The following is a 24,719-nucleotide window of genomic DNA, read 5'->3' on the forward strand; positions in this document are numbered from 1 at the left end:
GGCCTGAGGTTGAGGGCAGACGGAGGCCTTGACACGTAGACAGGAATGACTGACTGATGCGACAGCATCTCGGACGAGACTGGGTTGATGCGATGGCATCACAAGCATGACGAGGAACTTGATCCAAACAAGACAAGACATAAGGCAGGAGGACATTGGCACTGTCTCTCAGGGCGCCCTACTCAGCCCATCCACGGGACTGAGTCATGGACCACCCTGTCCCACTGCGCGCCCTACACAGCCCTTGGAGGCTGGTTACGGACCACGAGGAGAGCGGGGACAAGCGCAGGGAAGACCCAGGCAAGGAGGAACTCCAATGATGAAGCCGGTGTCATCCGAAGCTCCACCCATGGCTGGCGGGAACAGAGGCTCAGGAGCACTGGGACGAATCCCACCTGCAGGCCACGCCATTCTCGGGCCCAACATCATCCGAGAACCTCGGCTCTGCAGTAACGGAAGGCTCAGGAGCACCAGATGAAGAAGCAGGAAGAACATCCTGGCAGGCAGACACATCAGGACGAGGAAGATCATGACGGAACATCAGGACATGGTCAGGGACCTCAGGCGAGACATCAAGACGAGGTACGAAGGCAGACGAGACGAGGAGCTCCATGAAGAACAGAAGACCTTACAAGGCTCTGGCAGGCAGGAGCCTCCAGAGAGAAGCAACTCCGATGCAAGGCCAAGACAGAATGAAGTTGAAGTCCTTTTATAGGGCTGCAGACCGGCGCCTCCCTGGGAGGAGATGGACGGGTCCCAGGACTGATCCCTGAGGCACATAGCTAGTAACTCCTCTCTCTTCAGAGTAAACTCCATTTCCCACTACCTTCTGTCGCATCCCATTCAGCCAGTCGCTCTACATTCCACATCAAGGATACTCAATTTATTTTGCAAATTATCTCATGCATATTCATTGTGGATATCCTGAAGACCTGAACTGGCTAGGTGTACCCTAAGGACTAGGATGAGAAGCACTGGTATAATCTCTTGCCCTTATGGCCCTTGGTGACATCGCAGGAAGGACAAAGAACATAAGAAATTGCCATGCTGGGTCAGACCAAGGGTCCATCAAGCCCAGCATCCTGTTTCCAACAGAGGCCAAACCAGGCCACAAGAACCTGGCAAGTACCCAAACACTAAGAAGATCCCGTGCTACTGATGCAATTAATAGCAGTGGCTATTCCCTAAGTAAACTTGATTAATAGCAGGTAATGGACTTTCCTCCAAGAACTTATCCAAACCTTTTTGAACCCAGCTACACTAACTGCACTAACTACATCCTCTGGCAACAAATTCCAGAGCTTTATTGTGCGTTGAGTGAAAAAGAACTTTCTCAGATTAGTTTTAAATGTGCTACTTGCTAACTTCTGTTTTGGTCGTGTTGAGGGCAAGGTTGAGGCTGGTGAGTAGGTGATTGAGGAAAGACAGTTGTCCCAGATCTTAAGGCATTTGCGGAGCGATTCTGTGACAGGGATGATGATTTGGACATCGTCAGCATATATATAATGAGTAATGCCTAATCAGCGAGTAGTTTACAGAGGGGTAGGAGGTAGATATTGAATAGCGTGGGAGAGAGAAGAACCTTGGGGGACTCCCGGTGTGAGGTTTATGGGGTTAGATTCTTTACTGCCAATGCTAACCTTGTAGCTTCTATTGTGGAGGTAAGATTTAAACCAGTTCAGGGCTGTTCCTTTGCCTATTTCTGAGATTCTGTCTAAAAGGATATTGTGGCTTATCGTATCGAAAGCCGAAGAGATGTCAAGAAGAAGCGCAAGGATGAAAGATTGGCCTTTGTCTAATCCTAGGAGGAGGGTGATGTGAGGGAGATAAGTAGGGTTTCGGTATTGAAAAATTTCCGAAAGCCAAATTTGGACGGGAATAGCAGATTGTTCTTTTCCAGGTGATCTGTAAATTGGAGGTTCACCACCCTTTCCATGAGTTTTGCAACAAAAGGGAGGTTAGAGATTGGCCTGAAATTAGATAGATTCAGAGGGTCAAGATTAGGTTTCTTAAGAATGGGTTTGAGGGAAGCTTGTTTCAGAGAGTCTGGAATGTGTCCTTGAGTGAGCGAGAAATTGTGATATTAGCTAGGGGGAGGGAAATGATGTTAGGGATGGTTAGCAAGGATTTTGTGGGGATGGTGTCGGAGGGGTGAGAGGCTGGTTTCATTTTTTTAAGGATGGATTCAATTTCTGATGGGGTGGTGGTTTCGAAGGATTCTAGGGGGTGTTCAGGCACGGATGGTAGGTAAGAGTTGGCTGTGGGGGGTGCGGGGCTGAAGTCTAAGGAGAAGCTTGGTGATTTTGTCCTGAAAGAAGAGTGCTAATTCCTCACATTTGCTTTTGGCTTCGATCTCAGGGATGGGGGGGGGGGGGGCTGTTTTAGTAAGTTCAGAGACTAGTTCACGCAGGCCTTTCCTGTTCACGCAGGCCTTTCCTAACTCCAACCCCATCTAATCTCCCTTCACACAACAAGCTCCGCTAGTATTAGCGTTAATAGCCACCTTTCAAAATGTTATTTATACTTATATTTTACTATCTAATCTTCATTTCCCTTCTCATTCCAAGTTATTGTTTCCCTTGTTTTATGTAACTGCTTTTCTGCACTTTTGTTAAATGGTAAAGTTTCACCCTTTCTTGTGAACCAGCATGATGGGACCACAGTCTTGAATGTTGGTATATAAAAACTTAAATAAATAAATAAAATAAATAGTGTAAAAGGGCTTTTGCATCGTATTGAAACTTATGGATTTTTTGCGCATGGTAGTCTCTTTTAATTTTTTGTATAGTTGTTCTATAGATGAGGAGAGCTGATTTGTAAGCGGCTTGGCAAGGGGGTGCTCGGGTTTTTGTGCCATTTTTTCTTTTGAGAGGTCTAGAACGGGTAGATGTGAATCGGTTATTTACTCTTTCGGATAATAGGAAGACTAGGGGGCACTCCATGAAGTTAGCATGGGGCACATTTAAAACTAATCGGAGAAAGTTCTTTTTCACTCAACGCACAATTAAACTCTGGAATTTGTTGCCAGAGGATGTGGTTAGTGCAGTGCAGTTAGTGTAGCTGTGTTTAAAAAAGGATTGGATAAGTTCCTAGAGGATAAATCCATAAACTGCTATGACGGTAATTAATAAGCAATAGTAACTTGAGATCTATTTAATGTTTGGGTAATTGCCAGATTCTTGTGGCCTGGATTGGCCACTGTTGGAAACAGGATGCTGGGCTTGATGGACCCTTGGTCTGACCCAGCATGGCATTTTCTTATGTTCATGGAGTGCCCCCTAGTCCTTCTATTATTCAAAAGTGAAAATAACAGAGTCACATCTACTCGTTCAAGACCTCTCATGATCTTAAACACCTCTATCATATCCCCCCTCAGCCGTCTCTTCTCCAAGCTGAAAAGTCCTAACCTCTTTAGTCTTTCCTCATAGGGGAGCTGTTCCATTCCCCTTATTTTGTTTGCTCTTCTCTGTACCAGATACCCGACGCATTGGTCATGCTAACTGAGCAAGTCATTTTAGAACATCTACAGGAACAGAAACTTAAAACTAGCTTGCTGTCTGCATCTTGAAGAGGAACAATGCTAAATATAAGAAGAAAAAAAAAGGGACATTTTTTGGTTCTGAGAAGACTTGCGAATGGAAAAAAATTTAATTAACGAAAGAACCCTTGATGGAAAAAATGACTATGAGTGGCTGTAGTTTTTCAGTGTGCAAAACAGGAAAATTAGTTCTTACCTGTTAATTTCGTTCCTGTAGTACCCGGATCAGTCCAGACTGTGGGTTGAGCCTCCTTTCCAGCAGGTGGAGACAGACTAAACCTGAAAGGATATCCTATATGAGGACAGAGCCTACCCTGCAGCCCTTCAGTATAACCATTATCAAAGCAGAAAACAACAAAACCAGAATAGGATCAAGCAAGTAACCAAAACACTCAAATTAGCAACTCCATAACAATGTAAAAAACATGGGTAAAACTAAGCGATCTTGCATATTCTTGGTGCTCGAACAACCAAGGCTTCCGGTGTATCGCTCAGTGTTCTGTAGAAAATGAAGAATTGAGGTCTGCGAATCTGCAATAACAAGCTTCGAGTGGACGGTAAGAAAAAGACAAAAAGGGAAGGGCGTCTGGACTGATCCATGATACTACAGGAACGAAAATTAACAGGTAAGAACTAATTTCCTTTCCCTGTACGTACCCGGATCAGTCCAGACCGTGGGATGCACCAAAGCTTCCCTATCCCGGGTGGGACCGAGTCAGTCCCGCTCGAAGCACTTGCCGCCCAAAGGAACCAAAAACCGGCGCTTGCACATCCAGACAGCAGTGGCGAGCAAAAGTATGCAGGGACGTCCAGGTGGCGGCCCTGCAAACCTCCTGCGGAGGAGAGGCCGATTGACTCTCTGCCCAGGAAGTAGCTTGAGAACGTAGCGAGTGACCCTTTAGGCCCTCCGGTATTGTTTGTCCTTGGCAGAGATAAGCCGAGGAAATGGCCTCCTTCAACCACCGCGCAATAGTGGTCTTAGAAGCCGGTTTACCCCAATTGGGACCACTCCAGAGGACAAAAAGATGGTCCGAGACCCGAAAGTCATTGGTGACCTGAAGATACCGGAGTAGAGCTCTTTTGACATCCAGTTTACGAAGATCGCCGCCAGCGGTACTTGCAATCTCCTCTGCGGAGAACGCTGGAAGCTCTACAGACTGGTTGACATGGAAGGTAGAAACAACCTTTGGCAAGAAGGAAGACACCGATCAACGGCAGGGGAGAAGAAAAAACTGATACTACACACATCCAGCAGAGCTCTCTGCTTCAACGGCAGGGGAGAAGAAAAAGGGTTCGCACTCACAAAGCGGGGAGTAGCTGGCTTGTTACGGCGGTTACTACCCCAAACCAAATATGCCTGATACTTCACTTTCGATGCATTTCCAGCACAGCTCTCTGCTTCAACGGCAGGAGAGAAGAAAAACTGATACTTCACGCATATCCAGCATAGCTCTCTGCTTCAACGGCAGGGGAGAAGAAAAACTGATACTTCACGCATATCCAGCATAGCTCTCTGCTTCAACGGCAGGGGAGAAGAAAAACTGATACTTCACGCATATCCAGCATAGCTCTCTGCTTCAACGGCAGGGGAGAAGAAAAACTGATACTTCACGCATATCCAGCATAGCTCTCTGCTTCAACGGCAGGGGAGAAGAAAAACTGATACTTCACGCATATCCAGCATAGCTCTCTGCTTCAACGGCAGGGGAAAAAAAAACTGATACTTCACTTCACGCATATCCAGCATAGCTCTCTGCTTCCAGGCAGGAGAGAAGAAAAACTGATACTTCAACGCATATCCAGCATAGCTCTCTGCTTCAACGGCAGGGGGAAAAAAAACTGATACTACACATCCAGCAGAGCTCTCTGCTTCAACGGCAGGGGAGAAGAAAAAAGGGTTCGCACTCACAAAGCGGGGAGTAGCTGGCTTGTTACGGCGGTTACTACCCCAAACCAAATGTGCCTGATAGTTCACTTTGGATGCATATCCAGCATGGCTCTCTGCTTCAACAGCATGGGAGAAAGACTGATACATCACGCATTTCCAGCATAGCTCTCTGCTTCAACAGCAGGGGAAAAGAAAAACTGATACTTCACGCATATCCAGCATAGCTCTCTGCTTCAACAGCATGGGAGAAGAAAAAACTGATACTTCAAGCATATCCAGCATAGCTCCCTGCTTCAACGGCAGGGGAGAAGAAAAACAACCAATAAGGGCTGTATAACATAGTCTGAGTAAAACAAATAAGCATGGGTGTAGCTTGCTTATTGCAGCGGTTACTTCCCCTACTACCTCTAACTAATCAAGCTAGATATTTCACTTGGATGCAGCTCCATCACTGCTTTCTACATTAATGGTGGGGGTGGAAGGGAAATAGAACCAAGAGCTAAGAGAAACAGATAGTATGAGAGAAAATGTGTGAAGCTTGCTGGGCAGACTGGATGGGCCGTTTGGTCTTCTTCTGCCGTCATTTCTATGTTTCTATGTCTTGAAGGAAATACCTGAATCTGAGAAGCACAGAAAGGGTTCCTGACAGAATAATGCTTGGATCTCGGAAACCCGCCGAGCGGAGGAGATAGAAACAAGGAAAACTGTCTTGAGCGTGAGGTCTTTACAGTTGCCCGATGGAGAGGTTCGAACGGGGCAGCACAGAGGGCCCGGAGGACCAGATTAAGACTCCACGATTGGCAAGTAATGCGAGCGGGCGAGACGCAGGTGTGACTCCCTTCAGGAACCGTGAAGAGAGCCACCCGTCCCCTAGCGGGCCATGTCCGGATGGCCCGCTAGGGGATGACCCTCGACCTGTCCCAGGAGAGAACAGAGAGCGGAAACGTTACGTGCAGGGAACTCAAGGAAAGGCCCTTGGAGAGACCCTTCTGAAGAAAAGAAAGAACCAACGAGACCGGGGCGGAGCGCGCTGAACACCTGACTCCTCACAAACAGTCTCAAAGACCTTCCAAATGCGCACGTAAGCTAGAGAAGTCGACTGCTTCCGGGCTCGTAGCAAAGTGGAGATGACCTCCTCCTTATAGCCCTTACGCCTCAGGCATCGCCGTTCAAAAGCCAGGCCGCTAGACAAAAGCGATCGGCCTGGTCGAAAAATAAGGGCCCCTGCCGAAGTAGACGAGGAAGATGGCCTAGCCAGGGTCCATGTTCTTGGACAAAGAGGTCATAAGGGTATCCGCAGGGGGCCCCTCCAGCCCCTGGAGGGCTTCTATCGTGATTTCAGGACTGTTCTTCAATCTCTTATTTTCTCTGGTTTAGACTATTGTAATGCACTCTATCTAGGTCTACCTGATTCATCAATTCACCCACTACAATTAGTTCAAAATAGTGCAGCTCGCTTATTATCCGGTACCCCATTCGCAATCACATTACACCTATTTTACATTCTCTTCACTGGTTACCCATAAAATACAGGATAAAATACAAAGTACTCTCAATCATTCACAGCTTAATTTACAACTCTTCCTCCACCTGGCTTTGCACCTTACTCCGCATTTACAAACCCACCCGACACTTAAGATCACTTACTCAAAATCTCTTAGACATTCCATCACCACGACAGGCTAGATTAGACATTACCAGAAAGAGAGCTTTTTCAGTAGCAGGACCATCCCTCCCTCTGGAACTCTTTACCCAACCCTCTCCGTTTAATATCAAATCCTTATTTCAAAAAAGCTTTAAAAAACATTCTTTTTTCAACAAGCATTTAATACTCCTACTAAGCATTTCACCAATCAAAGATGAAGCTCTCATCTTCTCAAAACTCACTCATCCCACACATATCACCTCAACTTTTCCTCTATCATCCCATCTGCTTTCTTCCTAGGATATTTTAAACCAATAAGTTGCCACCCCCCCCCCCCCCCCTCATCCCTTTACCTCCCCTAATCTGTTTACCCATGGCATGTTACCATTATTATTATTTTTTAATTAATAATTTCTTTTAGCTAGCAATTATCTAGCTATTTAGCTAAATTTATGTATTTATGTTTATTTTAGTTATACTTTATTGTTACTTTAACCTGTTGTAAACCGTTTTGATAAAATTTTATTTTAAAAAAGCAGTATATAAATACTTTTAAATAAATAAAAATAAAATAAGGGCTCCAACTCCTCACGCTGAAACATGCGGAGAACCCTATGATCGTCCCCCTTCAGGGGTGGGAGTGCGCTCGAGATCCAGAATAACTGGAGCCACCTGGGGGTCAGGGATGGGGGCCACCCCCGGGACCACCCGCACCTGAAACGGACCCCTGAGGTTCCGCGGCAGGACAAACAGGTAGCGGCGCGGGGCGGGAATTTTCACCGGGGAGGGGGGGCCAGGGGGGGGAGCCCTCCTCCTCCTCCTGCAAGCTAGCCAAATAGGATTTATGCAGGGGGAGGTCAAATTCTGAGGAAAAATTAGCTTTAGATTCCCGGGGGGGGGGGGGAGTGGGGGTCAGGGACCACATCCTGGGGGGCCTCGGGGCTCCAATCGGGGGGGGGGGGGGGGGGGAGGGGGAGAAAACACTAAAATTTGGCCCCCAGCCCCAGGCAGCTCCAAATTGGGAGCTTGTAGAAAAACCCAAAATGGCCACAGTTTCCGGGCTTTGCTGACCCTGGGAATGGCCTGGCCACGCGCTGGGGGTTCCAGTCCCTGGGCTGAATTTGCCTGCCCTGCTGAGGGGCCTTCATCACCAGGCAGGCTGAGCAGAGCCTCTCGCGCGCAAAGGTTGCACCACACGTAGGCAGGCTGCGGCCGTGGCATCCTCAGTGAGACGAATGACTGGACCACCAGCCTCGGTCCCCACACCTGGAAACAACCACGGACTCAGGCTATGCTCCGCACAAGGGCGAAGCTCCCCCGAGTCCGGCAAGAGCCAGGATCGGGACTGTCTCCTGCACAGACTAAAAATTAAACTTTTTTTTTTTCTAATTGAAAGAAATCCAATGCAAATCCCTAGGAAGTAGTACTTGTTTGATCCAAGAAGAAAAAAAGGCTGACTAGCCTAAATCAGGAGACCGAAGGGTGAGCTGATCCACCTGCTGGAGACAGACAAATACTGAAGGGTTTACAGGATGGATTCTGTCCTCATATAGGACACCCTTCCAGTTTTGGTCTGTCTCCACCTGCTGGACAGGAGGCTCAACCCATGGTCTGGACTGATCCGGGTACGTACACTGAACCACACCCTTTCCTACAAGTGTAAAAAAATAGATTGAAGAGACTTGCACGGCAGCGGCTGATGCTCTGAAAGACCTTTCTGGCTCGGCAGGATCGGATGGCAGCTGCCAATCGTGTCCTGCTTGTTCACAGAGACACTGATTCTGGCTGCCACAGGAGGTTGGGTCAATCTGTCTTCCAGATTTGAGAGAGAGAATCCAGCTGACCCAGTTTTATTAGTTCGGCTTGACTTCCATCTGGCACTTCTGCTTATCCTATTTCTGTTTTATCTTTCAGATTCTTACCTGGTGCACTCATTGTAAGAGTGGGGGTTTAAACCTGTTTTTAATCGGATTCTGTGCAATGGAAATGTTAGGATAACTTTCTTCATCTGAGCGGATCACTGCCTAGTTTCTTTTTCAATCGCTGGTAATGACCCTAGGCTCATAAGCATTCCAAGATTTTATATAAATGTAGGAACAAAAAGGGTAGGATTGCTCCTAGGCTTTCAGCCACCTTAGGTGATTTCTCTTATTTTTCAGAGGATCTTTAGGTCAATTAGCTGGTTGAGCACCGGAGTGGTCCAGGTAAGAGTGGACCAGTACTCCCTCCCGGCAGAGAGAGGCCGCCACCACTACCACTAAGTTCTCACCAAGTCATACAAGGCATTCACCGCATACGCAACAGACGCCTCATCACCAGATTTCGCCTGCCTGTCCTGAAGCTGCTGTACCCAGCGCAAGCACGCTCTTTGTATGAAGCTGGAGGAGACGGCCGCCCGAAGACTCAGGGCCTGATAGGGAACGGCTCTTGGGGGACCCCTAAGCCCATCCAGGACCGGCTCTGCTCCTTCCATGTCTAAGTCTTCCTTCCATGCTTAAGCTCCTCTAGTACCTGAGGAATCAAAGGGCCTACTTCCTCCCTTTGGAACAAATGGAGCACCTTGGGGTCTTCCCCCTCCGAAATCGGAATATCCTCCGGATCATCCCCTGGAGCCATCCATGCCAGCTGCGCCCGGATCAACATCCTGGTCCAGCAACTATGCCCCCAGAGCCCCAGGGGTCTCTTGCGACTCAACCGAGTCCTCACTAGCGTGAACAGGACCCAGCAAACGCTGCACCAAGGAAGGTCTGTTAGCACAGGACTGCTCAGGTCCAGAAGCCAAGCCCAGACCCACAGGAGGCCAAGTCTGGGACCCCAGCTCTGCCTGCTGAGTCATGAAGCAGCAGACGAAATCAGCCGAGAAAGGGCGCGAAGCCGCTGGAAACCTGCGTGGCCTCGGCACTAGAAGATCCAGAGATAGACAGAGCTGAGCCAGCCCCCTCATCTGCCCCCCCCCCACCCCCCGGCCCTCCACGGAGCTCGGGTGGAGCGGAGAAAGCCTTGGGGAGGAAATCCCCATCCCTCCTCCATCTGCATTGTCAGCTCTGCCATTCACGCGCCGATGAAGGCTGAAGGCCCTGACGCGTACAGTCCTCCGGCGTTCGGGGAACAGCCATTGTACCCCACTTCCTCCGTTTTGCGGCTGCTGGGGGCTCCAACGGTCCCTCCTCCCCCGATATGCATGCCACACAGAGCCCTAAGCGGCTTAGGCACAGCACCACCGAGCTGCGCACCATAGTCTTCTCGGTGGGAAAAGGTCCTCCTGCCGAGAACAAAGCGCCACGAGCGGGAGAGGCGAAAGGAGCCCTTCCCCCGCTACTGACAATGATCGGAGGGAAGAGAGCCGTCCGCCGAAGACCCGATGTCCTTACCTCAAAACCGGGTCTCAGTTACTGCTCCCAACAACTTTAAACAAATGTGGCAAACCTCCCCTCAGGACGGAAAACAGAGCTGTGCAGCTCAAGATTAGCCAAATTTAAAAAGGAGAGGAAAGCTGTAACAGAAACAGCCAGAACTTAAAAAAAAGAGGGGGCAAGCTGAGCAACAAAGCACCAGCTGCCCTGAGCCCACAGCCGCCTAAGCAGCCTCGAGAAGGGGAGGGATCTGGACCACCAGAATTACACCACATGGAACAATGGAGCGAGCATACAGAAAGGTCCCAGACTTTCAGCTAGTCCACCTCAACTAAACAAGGAAGGCCTCTACGACCGAAAACCCCTGGGAGGAAGGCTCACAAAAATAAAGAACTCAGACCATCCACCATCTGCTGGAGAGAGAGAGAAATACTGAGGAACTGCAGGTGACAGCAGGGATTATGAAGCACTGTCCGTGAAACTTTCTGTCTCCATCTGCTGGAGAGACAGAGAAATACTGAGGAACTGCAGGTGACAGCAGGGATTATGAAGCACTGTCCGTGAAACTTTCTGTCTCCATCTGCTGGAGAGACAGAGAAATACTGAGGAACTGCAGGTGACAGCAGGGATTATGAAGCACTGTCCGTGAAACTTTCTGTCTCCATCTGCTGGGAGAGACAGAGAAATACTGAGGAACTGCAGGTGACAGCAGGGATTATGAGAGCACTGTCCGTGAAACTTTCTGTCTCCATCTGCTGGAGAGACAGAGAAATACTGAGGAACTGCAGGTGACAGCAGGGATTATGAAGCACTGTCCGTGAAACTCTGTGTCTCCATCTGCTGGCAGAGAGAGAAATACTGAGGAACTGCAGGGTGACAGCAGGGAATATGAAGCACTGTCCGTGAAACTCTCTGTCTCCATCTGCTGGAGAGAGAGAGAAATACTGAGGAACTGCAGGTGACAGCAGGGATTATGAAGCACTGTCCGTGAAACTCTCTATCTCCATCTGCTGGCAGAAATGCATAAACCTGGGAGTCCGGACTGATCTGGATACCTACAGGGAACTACGCTTTTAAAGGAAGTTACCCTAGTGGACTAAGAAAGGCTTTTTCTCATCTCAGACCTAAAATTTGGAATTGTCTGCCTAAAGAGCTGAATTTTCAAAAGCTTTGGAAGGCCTGGATAATTTTTTTTTTTTTTTTTGCTTTTAACTGATTTATTATAATTTTGTCTTCTACAGGTAAGGGTTTTATGGTCATTTAATTACAATTTTGGTTTAATTTTATAAGTATTATTTATTGTACTGATGTCTTTAGGTGTCGTCTATTTGGTTTTGGGTGTTTTATGGGAATGATTATTTGGTTGTAGTATTTGTTGCGTGTTATGTGGATTCACCTAGCACCCCTAGCTGGACAGGCAGCAATCAAATTACTAAATTAAACAAAATCATGTAAAAAAAACCCAAAACAAACCAACAAAAACCAGACGACACTGAGCTGCTGGGAAGCCTCATCAGAGGGAGGGAATAACTGTTGATAAAGGAAAAGGTGAAGAATGGCCAAAAAAAATCTGTCTGAGGAGATGACCCAGGTTGCCCACCACAAACAAAGCTAAAATCACTGATAAAAACTTAGCCGATGAGGAGAATCATTGTAAACACGTCTGGTTGGGTCTGAGGACGAAAAAGGGCAGAGGGGAGCCACACAGTGGTGGCTTCTGTAAGGCTATGAGAGAAATCGTGAATGAAGTCACCCACTTGGGTGGCTGATGATCCTGCTCGCCAACCATTCCCATGTCATCAGGTACAATCCTTCCATGTAGTCCAGAGCCCCCCTTCTCCCTTGCCCAACCCGTATCACTAGTAGCCAGAACTCCCTGCCACTTAAGAGTCCTGGCATGCTCAGCTTCCAAGCATGGCCGAGGAGGAGCGCTATAAGCAGGTATTTTACGGGGTTTCCATGTACAGAGGGGAGAGGAATTCACACACACACACACACAGAGAATGGGCCCGTACTTGTCAAGGCAGGCGACGCTGAGGCACTTTCCTTGGGGCTGCATGGGAGCTTCGCTGGGGCCGATGTTGGCAGCCGTGGTGGTGGTGTTTGGATCACTCTCTTCCAAGATAGAGTCGATGAAGGTGGAGGGAGACAAGGGGGTGTCCACAGAGGAAGGGTCCATTGGACTCACTTCCTCAATCTCCGGGCTGCATGGAGGGCTTGGGGGCTCCTCTTTTATACGGATCATGGGACTCGCCCTGAAAGAGAGACACACATCAACGGTCATTATCCTGACACCAGACGGACAGACGCACACAAGCTCGTGCCTTAGGAATCTTCTCTTGTCCTGTCAGTTTTTCCCACTTATGCTCCCCCCAGTCTGGACACAAGGTACACTCCTCGAGCTTTGGGTGTGGGAGCAACGGGATTATAAGCTCATCTTTCAGTGTTTCATTGCGACTTCACGTTCATTACGGTCGGGGCTTGTGCCCCTGCCCAGCTCTGCTCAGGGCTCACACCTCTGGCCAGCTGTGAGTTTCTTGGCAGATTTTTGCGGACTATGAGTTACAGTCCTGCCTGATGTATCATACCTCTCCTCCACACTGCGACTGGGGGAGACCGAAGGACTGGACTGGGCCAATTCCGTGACATCGGAGATGATGGGGCCAGAGTTGGCAGAGGAATCTGGGGAGTAGAGGTTGGTGCTGGTATATTCTGGTGAAGAGGCCTAAAAGAAAGAAAATAAAGTCAGGGTAGGAAGAGACAGGGCTGTGTCGTCTCACCTCTCATATCAGTTCCAATGTCAGCCTGGCCCCTCAGCACCCCTGAGACTCTCCCACCACCACCATCATACACACATTGTCTAGTGTCGCTCCAGCTTATGAACCTTAAAGGAACAATCCAGGCAGTTAGAAAAGAAATGGCTTCAGGTCAAATCCAAGGAGGATGAAGCAGCTCTCAGAAGTAGTCATAGAAACATGAGGGCAGAAAAAGACCCTATGGCCCATCCACCCAATTAATTCAGCTTTATAATTCCCATCCCCGCCTCAGAGATCCCCCGTGTTTATCCTTTCCTGAATTCAGATGCTGTCTGTCTCCTCCACCGGGAGGCCGTTCCATGCATCCATCTCCCTCTCTGTAAAGAAATATTTCCTAAGATTACTCCTGAGTCTCCCCCCTTCCACCCTCTCCCTCCTACTAATCCACACTCTCTCTCTCTCCACCTCCCTCTCTGTAAGAAATATTTCCTAAGATTACTCCTGAGTCTACTCCCTTACATCCTCTCCCTCCTACTAATCCTCACTCTCTCTCTCTCCACCTCCCTCTCTGTAAGAAATATTTCCTAAGATTACTCCTGAGTCTCCCCTTTTCCAGCAGATGGAGACAGAGCAGTTATCAAAACAAACTCAGCCTATAAATAGGCTGGTGCCACCTACAGTCCGGCAGTATTACTCAATGTCAAAGCAGAATGGAAATCTCAAAACCATTATAACTATAAACAGTAAAAGAAACAAACCGGTCCACTGAACCCTCCCGGGACCTGAACCTTGAGAAGCACTTGAGGACAAAATTCAGAACTCTGCCAGTCTGAAATAAGATAATATATAAGAACCGAGCGGACTCTCCCTTTCTCTCATGTTCGAGATGGGCGGGACTCTGGACTGATCCGTGGTACTACAGGAATGAAAATTATCAGGTAAGAAACTAATTTTCCTTTCCCTGTACGTACCCGGATCAGTCCAGACTCCTGGGATGTACCAGAGCTTCCTTAATTGGGATGGGATCTGGAGAGGCCGCTCGAAGCACTCTCTCTCCAAATCCTCCCGCAACTGGAGCCTGAACATCCAGTCTGTAATGTCTTGCAAAAAGTATTCAAGGATTTCCATGTAGCCGCCCTGCAAATCTCCTGCGGTGATTCCATCTGACACTGTGCCCAAGACACCGCTTGTGAACGAGTAGTGTGGGCACGCAGACCCGTAGGAAGGGATCTACCCCGAAGGAGATAGGCCGAACTAATCGCCTCTTTTAGCCAATGAGCTATAGTAGCTTTGGATGCCTGCTGTCCTCATTTAGGACCGCTCCACAGCACAAAGAAATGGTCAGACACACGAAACTCATTGGTAACCTGAAGGTAACGCAGCAAAGCTCTGCGAAGGTCAAGTTTCCGCAAGTCGCCAGCCAAAGGATCCGAACAGTCTAACTCCGTGAAGGCCGGCAGATCAACCGATTGGTTGACATGAAAAGAGGAAACCATTTTTTGCAAGGAAGATGGAACCGTCCTTAAAGAAACTCCCGAATCCGAAATCCGCAATAAGGGTTCCCTACATGAAAGTGCCTGGAGTTCCGACACCCTACAAGCCGATATAATGGTTACCAGAAAAATCAGCTTTAAGGTAAGATCTTTTAGACTCGATCTCTTCAAGGGCTCAAAAGGCGCAGAACAAAGAGCAGTGAGAACTAAATTCAGACTCCACGACGGATAGGGATGCTGAAGTGAAGGATGCAAGTGAATAAATAAAATAAAATAAAAGTGAATAAATAATATAATATTTATTCCCTTGTTACCTGTAAACCGATGTGATATGTCTATGAACATCTGTATATAAAAGTTTTAAATAAATAAATAAGTGTTTTGCTCCCTTAAGAAAACGATCCGGATGTGCCGCTAACGCTATGCCCTGGACGGAGCCACGCAAACAACCAAGCGCCGCCACTTGCACTCTGAGGGAACTACATAACAAACTGTCAGAAAGACCGGATTGTAGAACACACAGAATATCAGACACTGAAGCCCGGGTAGGCGTGACCTCTCGGTCCAGACATCAAGTCTCAAAACTTTCCATACTCTAACATACTTGAGATTGGTAGAAGTCTTACGCGATCGGAGGAGTGTGGCTACTACAGCCGGAGAATAACCTTTGCAACTTAACCTTTGCCTTTCAAAAGCCATGCCGCTAGACAGAAGCGATAGGCTTCTTCCAAACAAACAGGCCCTTGATGCAGCAGATCTGGGAGAACTGGAAACCACAGCGGGCCCTCCACAGCAAGATTGAGAAGGTCCGCGAACCAGGGACGTCTCGGCCATTCTGGAGCTACCAGGATGACCTCTGTTGGATGTATCTCTATCCACCTGAGCATTTTGCCGATCAATGGCCAAGGCGGAAAGACGTACAGAACCACCTCTGTGGGCCAAGGCAGCACTAGGGCATCTACCCCTTCTCTCTCCGCTGAGCATAGAACCACGGAGCTCTAGCGTTCCGAAACGTCACCATGAGATCCATGCTGGGCATGCCCCATGCGTCGCAAATGAGTTGAAAAACCACGTCCGTCAATTCCCATTTCCCGGGATCGAGACGGCGACGACTTAGAAAGTCTGCCTGCACGTTGTCCATGCCGGCGATGTGAGATGCTGCTATGCTTACCAAGTTTTGTACTGCCCAGCTGATCAATTAGTGAGCTTCTATCGTCACCGGTTGACTTCTGGTTCCTCCTTGGCGATTGATGTATGCCACTGTGGTTGCATTGTCTGAGAGAATTCTGACTGACTTGCTCTGGAGGAGAGGATGGAATGCTTGCAGTGCCAACCATACTGCCCTGGTTTCCAGTCGATTGATAGACTAGAGCGATTCGACGGGAGACCAAAGTCCTTGTACCGACTTCCCTTGGCATACCACTCCCCAACCAGAGAGACTGGCATCCATGGTGACCACTGTCCTGTCGGGCACTTCCAGGGGAACTTCTCGGACTAAATTGTCCGTCACCAACCACCAGTCGAGACTGGATCGAGCTGCCTCCGTAAGTGGCAAAGGTAGATGAAAAAGCTCGGAGACTGGGTTCCATCGGGAAAGCAAGGCGGACTGTAAAGGCCTCATATAAGCAAAGGCCCAAGGTACCAGTTCTAATGTTGAAATCATCGACACGAGAACCTGTAAATAATCTCTGACTCTGGATGAGTGCTTGAGCATTAAACCTCTTACTTGGACTTGCAGCTTGAAGTTGCGTTCCGTGCTAAGAAAAACTCTGCCCTGCTGAGTGTCGAATAGAGCACCCAAATACGCCAACGACTGAGTGGGCTCCAGTCGGCTCTTGGTGAAATTGACCACCCAGCCCGGCTATTGCAAGAACTGAAGTACTCTCTGAATCGCCTCCTGGGGGCAAGTGCTTTTGATTTCGCACGAATCAGCCAATCGTCCAAGTAAGGATGCACCAGTAACCCCTTCCCTGCGGAGATGGGCTGCCACCACCTTGGTGAATGTCCTGGGTGCTGTGGCTAGACCGAAGGGCAGATCCCGAAACTGAAAATGCTGATCCAGTACCAAAAACCGAAGAAACCTCTGGTGGTCTGACTGACCAGAGTGTCTCCATGCAAAACTGGGGGACCCGGAGACATCTGTTTACTTTTTTCAGATCCAGAATGGGCCGAAAGGATCCCTCTTTTTTTGGCACTATGAAGTAAATGGAGTAACAGCCTTTCCTTCTTGCCTCCATAGGCATTGAGACGATGGGCCCTAGTTACAGAAGTCGTTGCAAAGTGTCCTGCACCGTTCTTCGCTTGGTTTCGTAACCGCATGGAGAAATTAGAAATCTTATTCTCCCCCAGAGATTGGATCATATCTTCCAGGTCTTTACCGAAAAGTAGTGTGTCTTTGAAGGGCAAGGACCCTAGCTGTGACTTGGAGGAGACATCCACCGACCAGTTTCTCAAAAAAGGAGCCTATGAGCTGAGACAGCTGAAACCATGGATCTGGCTGATGTGTGCAGTAGATCATGTAGTCCATCCGCACTGTACTCCACCGAAGCTTCCAGACGACCTGCCTGGGCCGCCTCGTCATCTGATAAGGCAGTGTTAGCTTGCAACTGCTGAATCCAGTGGAGACCCACTCGTAAGGCGAAATTGCTGCAAATAGCCGCATGAACTCCCAGTGCTGAAACCTCAAAAATCCTTTTTTTTTTTTTTTAATTTGAAAAGGTTTTTTATTGAAGCAAAAACCAGTTGTAGTATACCACAAAAATGAACAGCAGAACAACAGTGTGCAGTCCAACACATGGAGTACAGACAAGCAAAAAAAACAACCATACAGGAAGACTGTTACAGAAACTAAGCTTTATGTTGTACAGTTGAGGTACACAACCGGAACTAATAACAGTGCTAGATTTTAGAAAACTGAACCCCCCCCACCCTCCCCGCCTCAATAGTGCCTAAGTTAAAAGAAAGTTGGAAAGACAACATCACAAAAGGGGTTAATGGATATAAAGAGCTGGTATGTAATAACAGTATGAAGGCGCACCACTAGCCCTGAGGAGCAGAAGATGTGGATGAGAGCCACCGCTCATAAGGGCACCATATCATATTAAAGTGAGCAAGCTTATTGTGCTTAAATGCTGTGATTTTCGATAATAAAAAGATATTGTGGACTCTGCGTTGCACATCAGTTTTTGTAGGAGTGTTGGGGGATTTCCACAGACGAGCAATTTCACAGCGGCTGGCCGTAAAAACAAAATGAGCCAGCCGATTATGATCGTCAGTAAGCCCTGGTATCCTTGCGCCCAATAACGCCTACGCGGCGGTGGGGGCCGGTATCCCCGGCATCAGGACACACAACCATTGGTGGACATCACCCCAAAGCGCCTGCAATTTAGGGCAAACCCACCACATATGGTAGTAGCTACCTACAAGCGAACAGGACCGCCAGCATAGATCGGAGTATAGAGGGGTAAACTTATGCAATTGGGCGGGAGTCAAATACCACCAATATAATACCTTATAAGAGTTTTCAATAAGCGAGGCCGCTATACAACCTTTACCCATGGTTTGAAAAAGAGTTTTCCAAGTTTGTGGGGTCCAAGAGACCTGAAGATCCTGTTCCCACAACTGTTGGAATTTATAGCTAGAGGATGACTGGGGTAATAGCATTTGATAAATTTGGGATAAGGGCTTGGAGCAGGTATTCGCCTTCTCACACAAGGTTTCGAAAGCGGAGGGCTCAGAGGTAAAATGGGCCGCCAGCATATCTGCCTTTGTAAAGTGCAACAATTGAAAATATGGGTATATGGCCGAGGCCGGTAGTGAATAAGCCCGCTGTAAGTCAGGAAAAGATCGCAGGGCGGTGGAGCCCCAAACGTGCCCCCACTGGAGAATACCGCGTCTCTGCCAAATGAGAAAGGCGGGATTCTCAAAACCAGGGCTAAAAGCCTTATTAGCATATAAGTAAGTACATAGGTGATATTCCCTGGTACCCACCAGGGAAGATCTGTATTTAAGCCACACTTGCAATATCATGTGGGTAGAGGGGGAAAGCACCGTAGCAGGGTCAAGTAACCAGGTAGATTTGGGCTGCCAGAGTAGGCTGTGAATAGGAAGAGAACCCAGGGACACCTGAGCAAAACGTGCCCACGCCGGCAGCCGACGGGTCCTATGCAAATCCACCAATTTTTTAAACTGAGCAGCTTGGAAATAGCGGGAGAGATCAGGCACACTGAGACCCCCACCCCGCTTCGACCGCATAAGCACCGCTCTGGCCACCCGTGGTCGACGACCTGCCCAGATAAAAGTCATGCAGCGCTGTTGCCACTGCCGAAGAAGGGAGGGTGGGACCAGAACAGGGAGGGCCTGAAAGAGGTAGAGTAGTTTAGGCAAAAGAGTCATTTTAAAAGCCGCCATTCGGCCCAGCCAGGAGATATGATAACGGCTCCATTCTTCCATGTCCCTATCAAGTTTTTTCCATAAAGGAGTATAATTTATGTCAAGTAGGTCCTGAGTAGCGCTAAGCTGAATCCCCAAATACTTGATTTGGGAGGTAGCCCATTTAAAGGGGTACAGATCCTTCAAATAGCCAATTAACCTGGGCGGGGTGGTAATATTAAGAATCTCGGATTTGTCCCAGTTTACCCTAAAGCCTGAAACACCACTAAAAGATTCCATTTCGCTCATGAGCCCCTCCAAAGAGTTCTCCGGGTCGGTTAAAGTTAATAAAATGTCATCCGCATAAAGGGAGATTTTTATAGAGACATCCCCAAATCCCACACCAGAAATACTGGGATTGCGGCGTATGTTAATGGCAAAAGGTTCAAGAAAAAGCGCAAAAAGCAATGGGGATAAGGGACAACCTTGCCTGGTACCCCTTTGCACAAGGAAGGGCGAGGAATATCCCCCATTGACCTTTAAACAGGCTCTAGGACAGGCATACAGTTATTGTAACCAGGTCAGAAAGAAAGTACCAAATCCCATCCCCTGCAGAGTGTGAAAAAGAAAAGGCCAGTGTACCATATCGAACGCCTTTTCAGCGTCTAGGGAAAGGGCGAGCGCTGGGGCGTTCCGTTTCCGGGCTGCCCATATAGCATCGAGAATTCTATGCACATTATCCGCCGTAGTTCTGCCAGGAATAAACCCCGCCTGATCAATATGGACTAACTGAGCAATAAAGCAGTTCAGGCGATTGGCTAAAATTTTGGCTAACAACTTAACGTCAATATTCAGAAGAGAGATCGGTCTATACGACCCACAGACAGTTGGATCCCGCCCGGGCTTGACCAGGAGCGTGATCCCAGCTGTGTTGGCTAGAGCGGAGAGAGAAGCCCCGTCACGGATAGAGTTAAAAAACCGTAATAAGAGGGGCGACAAAGCTGTGGCAAATTTCTTAAAAAAACCGCGGGGTATAGCCGTCAAGCCCAGGCGATTTGCCCAGTTTGAGAGAGTTAATGGCCTCCTCCAGTTCCATGGCAGTGATATCCTTATCTAGAAACTGCCGCTGGGCAGCCGTTAAGGTAGGTAGGGGAGTTTGGGCAAGATAGGCTGATATGGCACCCTCCGGGATAGTAGTATCACAACTATACAACTGTGAGTAGAATTGATGGAAACGCCGTCTAATGGAAGGATCATCAGTAAGCAGAATCCCCGTGGGATCCTTTAGTTTAGAAATAAAGGCTTGAGATTGTCTCCTTTTAAGAGTTTGGGCGAGGTAGCGACCAGCCTTATTACCACCCTCAAAAAAGGTTTGCTTAGCTAGCTCTAACTGATGGGCAATTTTGGCGGAGTCGAGTGCCATTAGTTTGTCCTTGGTCTCCTTAATGGAACGCTTTAAGGACAAGGAAACCGCACCCCTCATATGTGTGCGTTCCAGCCTCCGTAAAGTGAGTAATAATGCTTGGCGTTCCCCCTCCCTCTGCTTCTTGACATAAGTTGCACGAGCTATTAGAGAACCCCGTAAAACACATTTCAGACATTCCCATAGTGTCCCTGGGGAGACATCACCCGTATCATTAAGCCTAACATATTCCTGTATTTCTGCCACCATTTGTTTCTGAAAGGCGCTGTCTTCTAAAAGAGAATCATTAAGGCGCCAATATTTCTGGCCAGGGTCCCGGTGATCCAAGCGCAACTTAAACCATACAGGGGCATGGTCGGACCATACAATAGGTTCAATGTCCACCTCCCGTACAGCAGTAATTTTCGTTTTATCAATCCAAAACATATCTATGCGAGAGTAGGAATCATGAGGGGCTGAATAATATGAACAACAACGCGAGGAGGGGAAGCGAGTGCGCCAGACATCCACCCCAGCTATCATAGTGATGATGCGCTTAAGGGCCTTCCGAGATCGGATGGAATCAGAGCTTGTCCCAGTGGAATTATCAAGATGTGGCTTAAGAGTTAAATTAAAGTCGCCCCCCAAAATGATACTGCCCTCTGCTTTATCCGCCAGAACGGAGTACAGCATGTCATAAAACTCAGCTTTTTGAGAATTAGGGCCGTAGAGCGCACACAGGGCAAAAGCTTCCCCCCCTATCAGCACATTAAGCAACAGATAGCGACCTTGGGGATCGGGATAGGAGCCGCGGAGTTCAAACTGTACATTCTTATGAAAGAGTATACCCACCCCGGCATATCTAGAATCGCTCGTCGCCGCCGCCCAATATTGGTTGGGGAAAACAGAGGAGCGCAACAGTCCCTCATAACGCTTTCTAAGATGAGTCTCTTGCAGGAAAATTACATCAGCGGATAACCGCCCCAGCTCCTGAAACAAAAGCCGGCGCTTGCGCCCCGAGTTTAAACCTGTCACATTAAGGGAAGTAAAGGTCACTGTAGACATGGATAATGACATCAATCCCCATCCCGTGCTCAGGAACCCCACAAAGGCCAGGGGAGGCGAAGCAGCCAGCTAAACACGCAGTCGCGGGCCAGCAAGCGTCAAGAATGAGTTCTGCCCCAGCAGAAAAGTGGATAAGCCTCCAAATATGACCATCCCCCCCAACTATCCTTATAGCAAAACACATACAATTGAGGCAATTTCCCCCTCCCCCCTCCCCCACCATCCCCAACGAAACCCAGGAAGGAGCAACTCGTTCCTGGAGAGAATAGGAGGAAGTCCCCATACCGGTGAACGAGTCCTCCCGCCCTCAGAGCCAGAAAAGAAGTAGAAACAATAGCTAACATAGCTTAAACTGAGATCACCCACGCGACAGCGAGACCATTAAGATCGAAGAGCTAAATAGTTCCTAGACATCCCTGCTATAAGCAGGAAACTGGATCATCACGGAATCAGTGCAGCAAAGTAAGTCAGGTAGGAGTAGCCGGTGGCAGAGTTCCACTGATATTTCTGCGTAGCCGACGACCTCCCTTAGTGACTCGTTGCCAACGAGGAGCGGTAGATTTGGTGGGCTGAGCAACTGCAGTTGGTAATCCTGGGAGGTCCACCGAGAGTCCCACTTCCTTCAAAGCCTGCACGGCGGCATCCAGAGTGCGAAGCTTAAAGGAGCGTCCTTCAACTTGAAACCATAAGCTGAAAGGGAACAGCCACCGATAGCGAATTGATGCAGCAGAAAGCGCTGAAGTGATGGGGCGAAACGTGAACCGCTTGCGTAAAGTACTAGACGCCAGGTCCGCGTAGACAGAGATCTCATGGTCGTTCCAAAGCCAAGTGCGTCGCTTTCTGGCGGCCGTAGCAACTTGTTCCTTGTATGTGAAAGAGTGAAAACAAACAACTAAATCCCTGGGCAGATTATCGCTCCGGGGGCCCAAGGTCCGGTGTGCTCGGTCAATCTGGGGATCAGTGTTGGCAGCTCCACCCACGTCACTAGCGTCTCCAGCAGCTCCCAGGATTAAAGTACAAATCTGCTGAATAACTTGGGTACAGTCGGGAGTATTCGGCTGTGTCAGGGACCCCTTTGAAACGCAGATTGCACCTCCGGGACCTGTTCTCCAGGTCCTCCAGCTTATCTTCCAGGTCTCCCTGCGAGGTTTGAAGGGCCACCACCTCTGTATGCTGTTGGGTCCAGCGTTCCTCATGATCATCTAGCCGGGTGTCAGCCTCGTCCAGCCGGCGGCAGAGATCCGCATGGTCCTCCCTCATTCCCTGCAGGGTAACTGCAATTTCTTTTTTAAAGGATTTGATATCTTGCCTGATTTCCATGAACCAGGATCTCAGTTTGGAGCGAGAAGGCAGGGAAGAGTCCTGGGCTCCCGGGGGGTCCTCATCGCACCCGGAGCCCTCCGAGTCACGTGCGGCCGCCATCTTGGGATCCTGTGAAGCCGGAGCTGCTCCCCCTTTCGAGTAGGAAAACCGCTGAAAATTGATCGGCTTTTTCCGCGCCGTCATGTGCCCACCAGCAGCAGCCAGTGGAATCGGGGGGTGGCGATCAAAATCGCGTGGGTGATCGCGGCGAAAATCAAAATTTGCTCCGGGGCACGGGGAGCTCCTCTAAGAAGCAGCCGGCATGGGAAGTGACGTCACTTCCTCCTCCGAAACCTCAAAAATCCTTTTAAGTTGCACCTCCAAATTCCTGCCTTGCAGGTCCTTGAGTTCTGTAGCTCCAGTAACCGGGATTGTGGTCTTCTTGGTAACAGCAACACTGCCGCATCTAGCTTGGGTACTCAAAGCAGCTCTAAAGCATCCTCTGGCAGAGGATATAGCTTGTCCATGGCTTTACACACTTTCAATCCCAGGTCAGAGGTATCCAATTCCCGGAAGAGCAAATCTATTGCCGAGAAATGAAAGGAAGAAGCAGGGCCTCTCAGACCCAGCAACACCGGATCCACAGCACCCAGTTTAGATTCCCCAGGGGGACCTTCAATGCCCAGTTCAGCTAAAATAGAAGGAATAAGGGGACCCGACTCCTCCTTTCTAAAGAGGCGCACACCTTAGGGTCATCCCCTTCACGCCCCACGCTTTTTAACTATACTCTCTTATACTTGTGTATTCACCCAGTTACCCCCTCCCCTGTTCATTGTAATTTCCTTTCCTTCTCAGTTTTTTGTAAACCGACATGATGTGTCCTACGAATGCCGGTATAAAAAAGTTCTTAAATAAATAAATAAAAATTGTGCCTTGGTGCTGTAAATCGGGGTCTGCATCCACCCCCTGTGGGGGCTTGGGCAGTAGGTCTAGGTCATCTGGATCATAATCCTGACTAGAAGTATCCGTAGTAATCTGGGGAACCCCTGACCCACGGGGACGCTTAGGCTGAGCAGGCTCCGCACCTCCCTTAGAGGAAGACCTTTTCTTAGCAGAGGGCTTACATCCTTGAGAAAACGACCTTTGTACCAGATTGCAGCTTCCCTAACTTCCCCTCCTTGTAAGCTTTATGAAGCAAGAACACAAATTGTGACAAAAAAGAGGACGAGGAGGAGTCAGAGGCCCCCTCGAGGCTATCCTCCATTGCAGGGGAATTAGGCTGGAAAGGTTCCGCGTCCCTTGGGAAACGTTGCTGGGGAGAAAGAGGAGGAGGTAAAACCCCCTCCCCCAGCGCTGCACTAGACACAACCCTGAATGACTGGAAAATGGTCCCCTGTTCCCATTCTGAACGGGAACTGATCAGCCTCAGAGTGAATTGCAGCAGATGTCCCAATCGGGACTGGGGCAGACAGCCCCTCCCCCCTGGGATGCAAGCCGAGCAAAGGCCCTCCCTGGAGAGCTGTGCGTGGACCGACCCGCACACGTGGCGAACGCGGCATCGAGTCGTGACAGGAAAATAAAGGCAAAATAAATTAAAGAAAATTCAATGAATAAACAGCAAAACGAAAGGCAAATACCGCGCTGCGACAGGGAGTGAAGGAGAGAGAGCCGGCGAGGGAGAAAACGAAAGCAAAACTTTTTTTTAATTATAAAACTTGCCCGGCAATGGTCCAATGTGCTGATCCCTTCGGGTGGAGTGAGCCGGGCTCCCCGGTGTCGCACCCAAGCTGCTGAGTAGATAAGTAGGGCCCTGGACCCTGTGAAGCAGCTGCCTCAGACCAGCGTGGGATGGCTCTCTCAGAGCCTAACGACCACTGGGCTGCCACAATCTCCTCTCTTTTATATT

The 24,719-nt window shown here is 48.9% G+C and overlaps 1 protein-coding gene across 1 annotated transcript in view; it reads right to left on the reverse strand.

Moving 5' to 3' along the window:
• The window catches only part of HSF1 (heat shock transcription factor 1), a 160,421-nt gene that overhangs the window by 67,817 nt on the left and 67,885 nt on the right, over positions 1-24,719 (reverse strand). Inside the window, exon 8 of the mRNA XM_029592291.1 lies at positions 13,013-13,149. Coding sequence (XP_029448151.1) covers positions 13,013-13,149 — 137 coding nt within the window. The remainder of the gene's footprint in view (positions 1-13,012; positions 13,150-24,719) is intronic.

Source organism: Rhinatrema bivittatum, chromosome 2, assembly GCF_901001135.1.
Source record: "Rhinatrema bivittatum chromosome 2, aRhiBiv1.1, whole genome shotgun sequence".
Classification (NCBI taxonomy): domain Eukaryota; kingdom Metazoa; phylum Chordata; class Amphibia; order Gymnophiona; family Rhinatrematidae; genus Rhinatrema; species Rhinatrema bivittatum.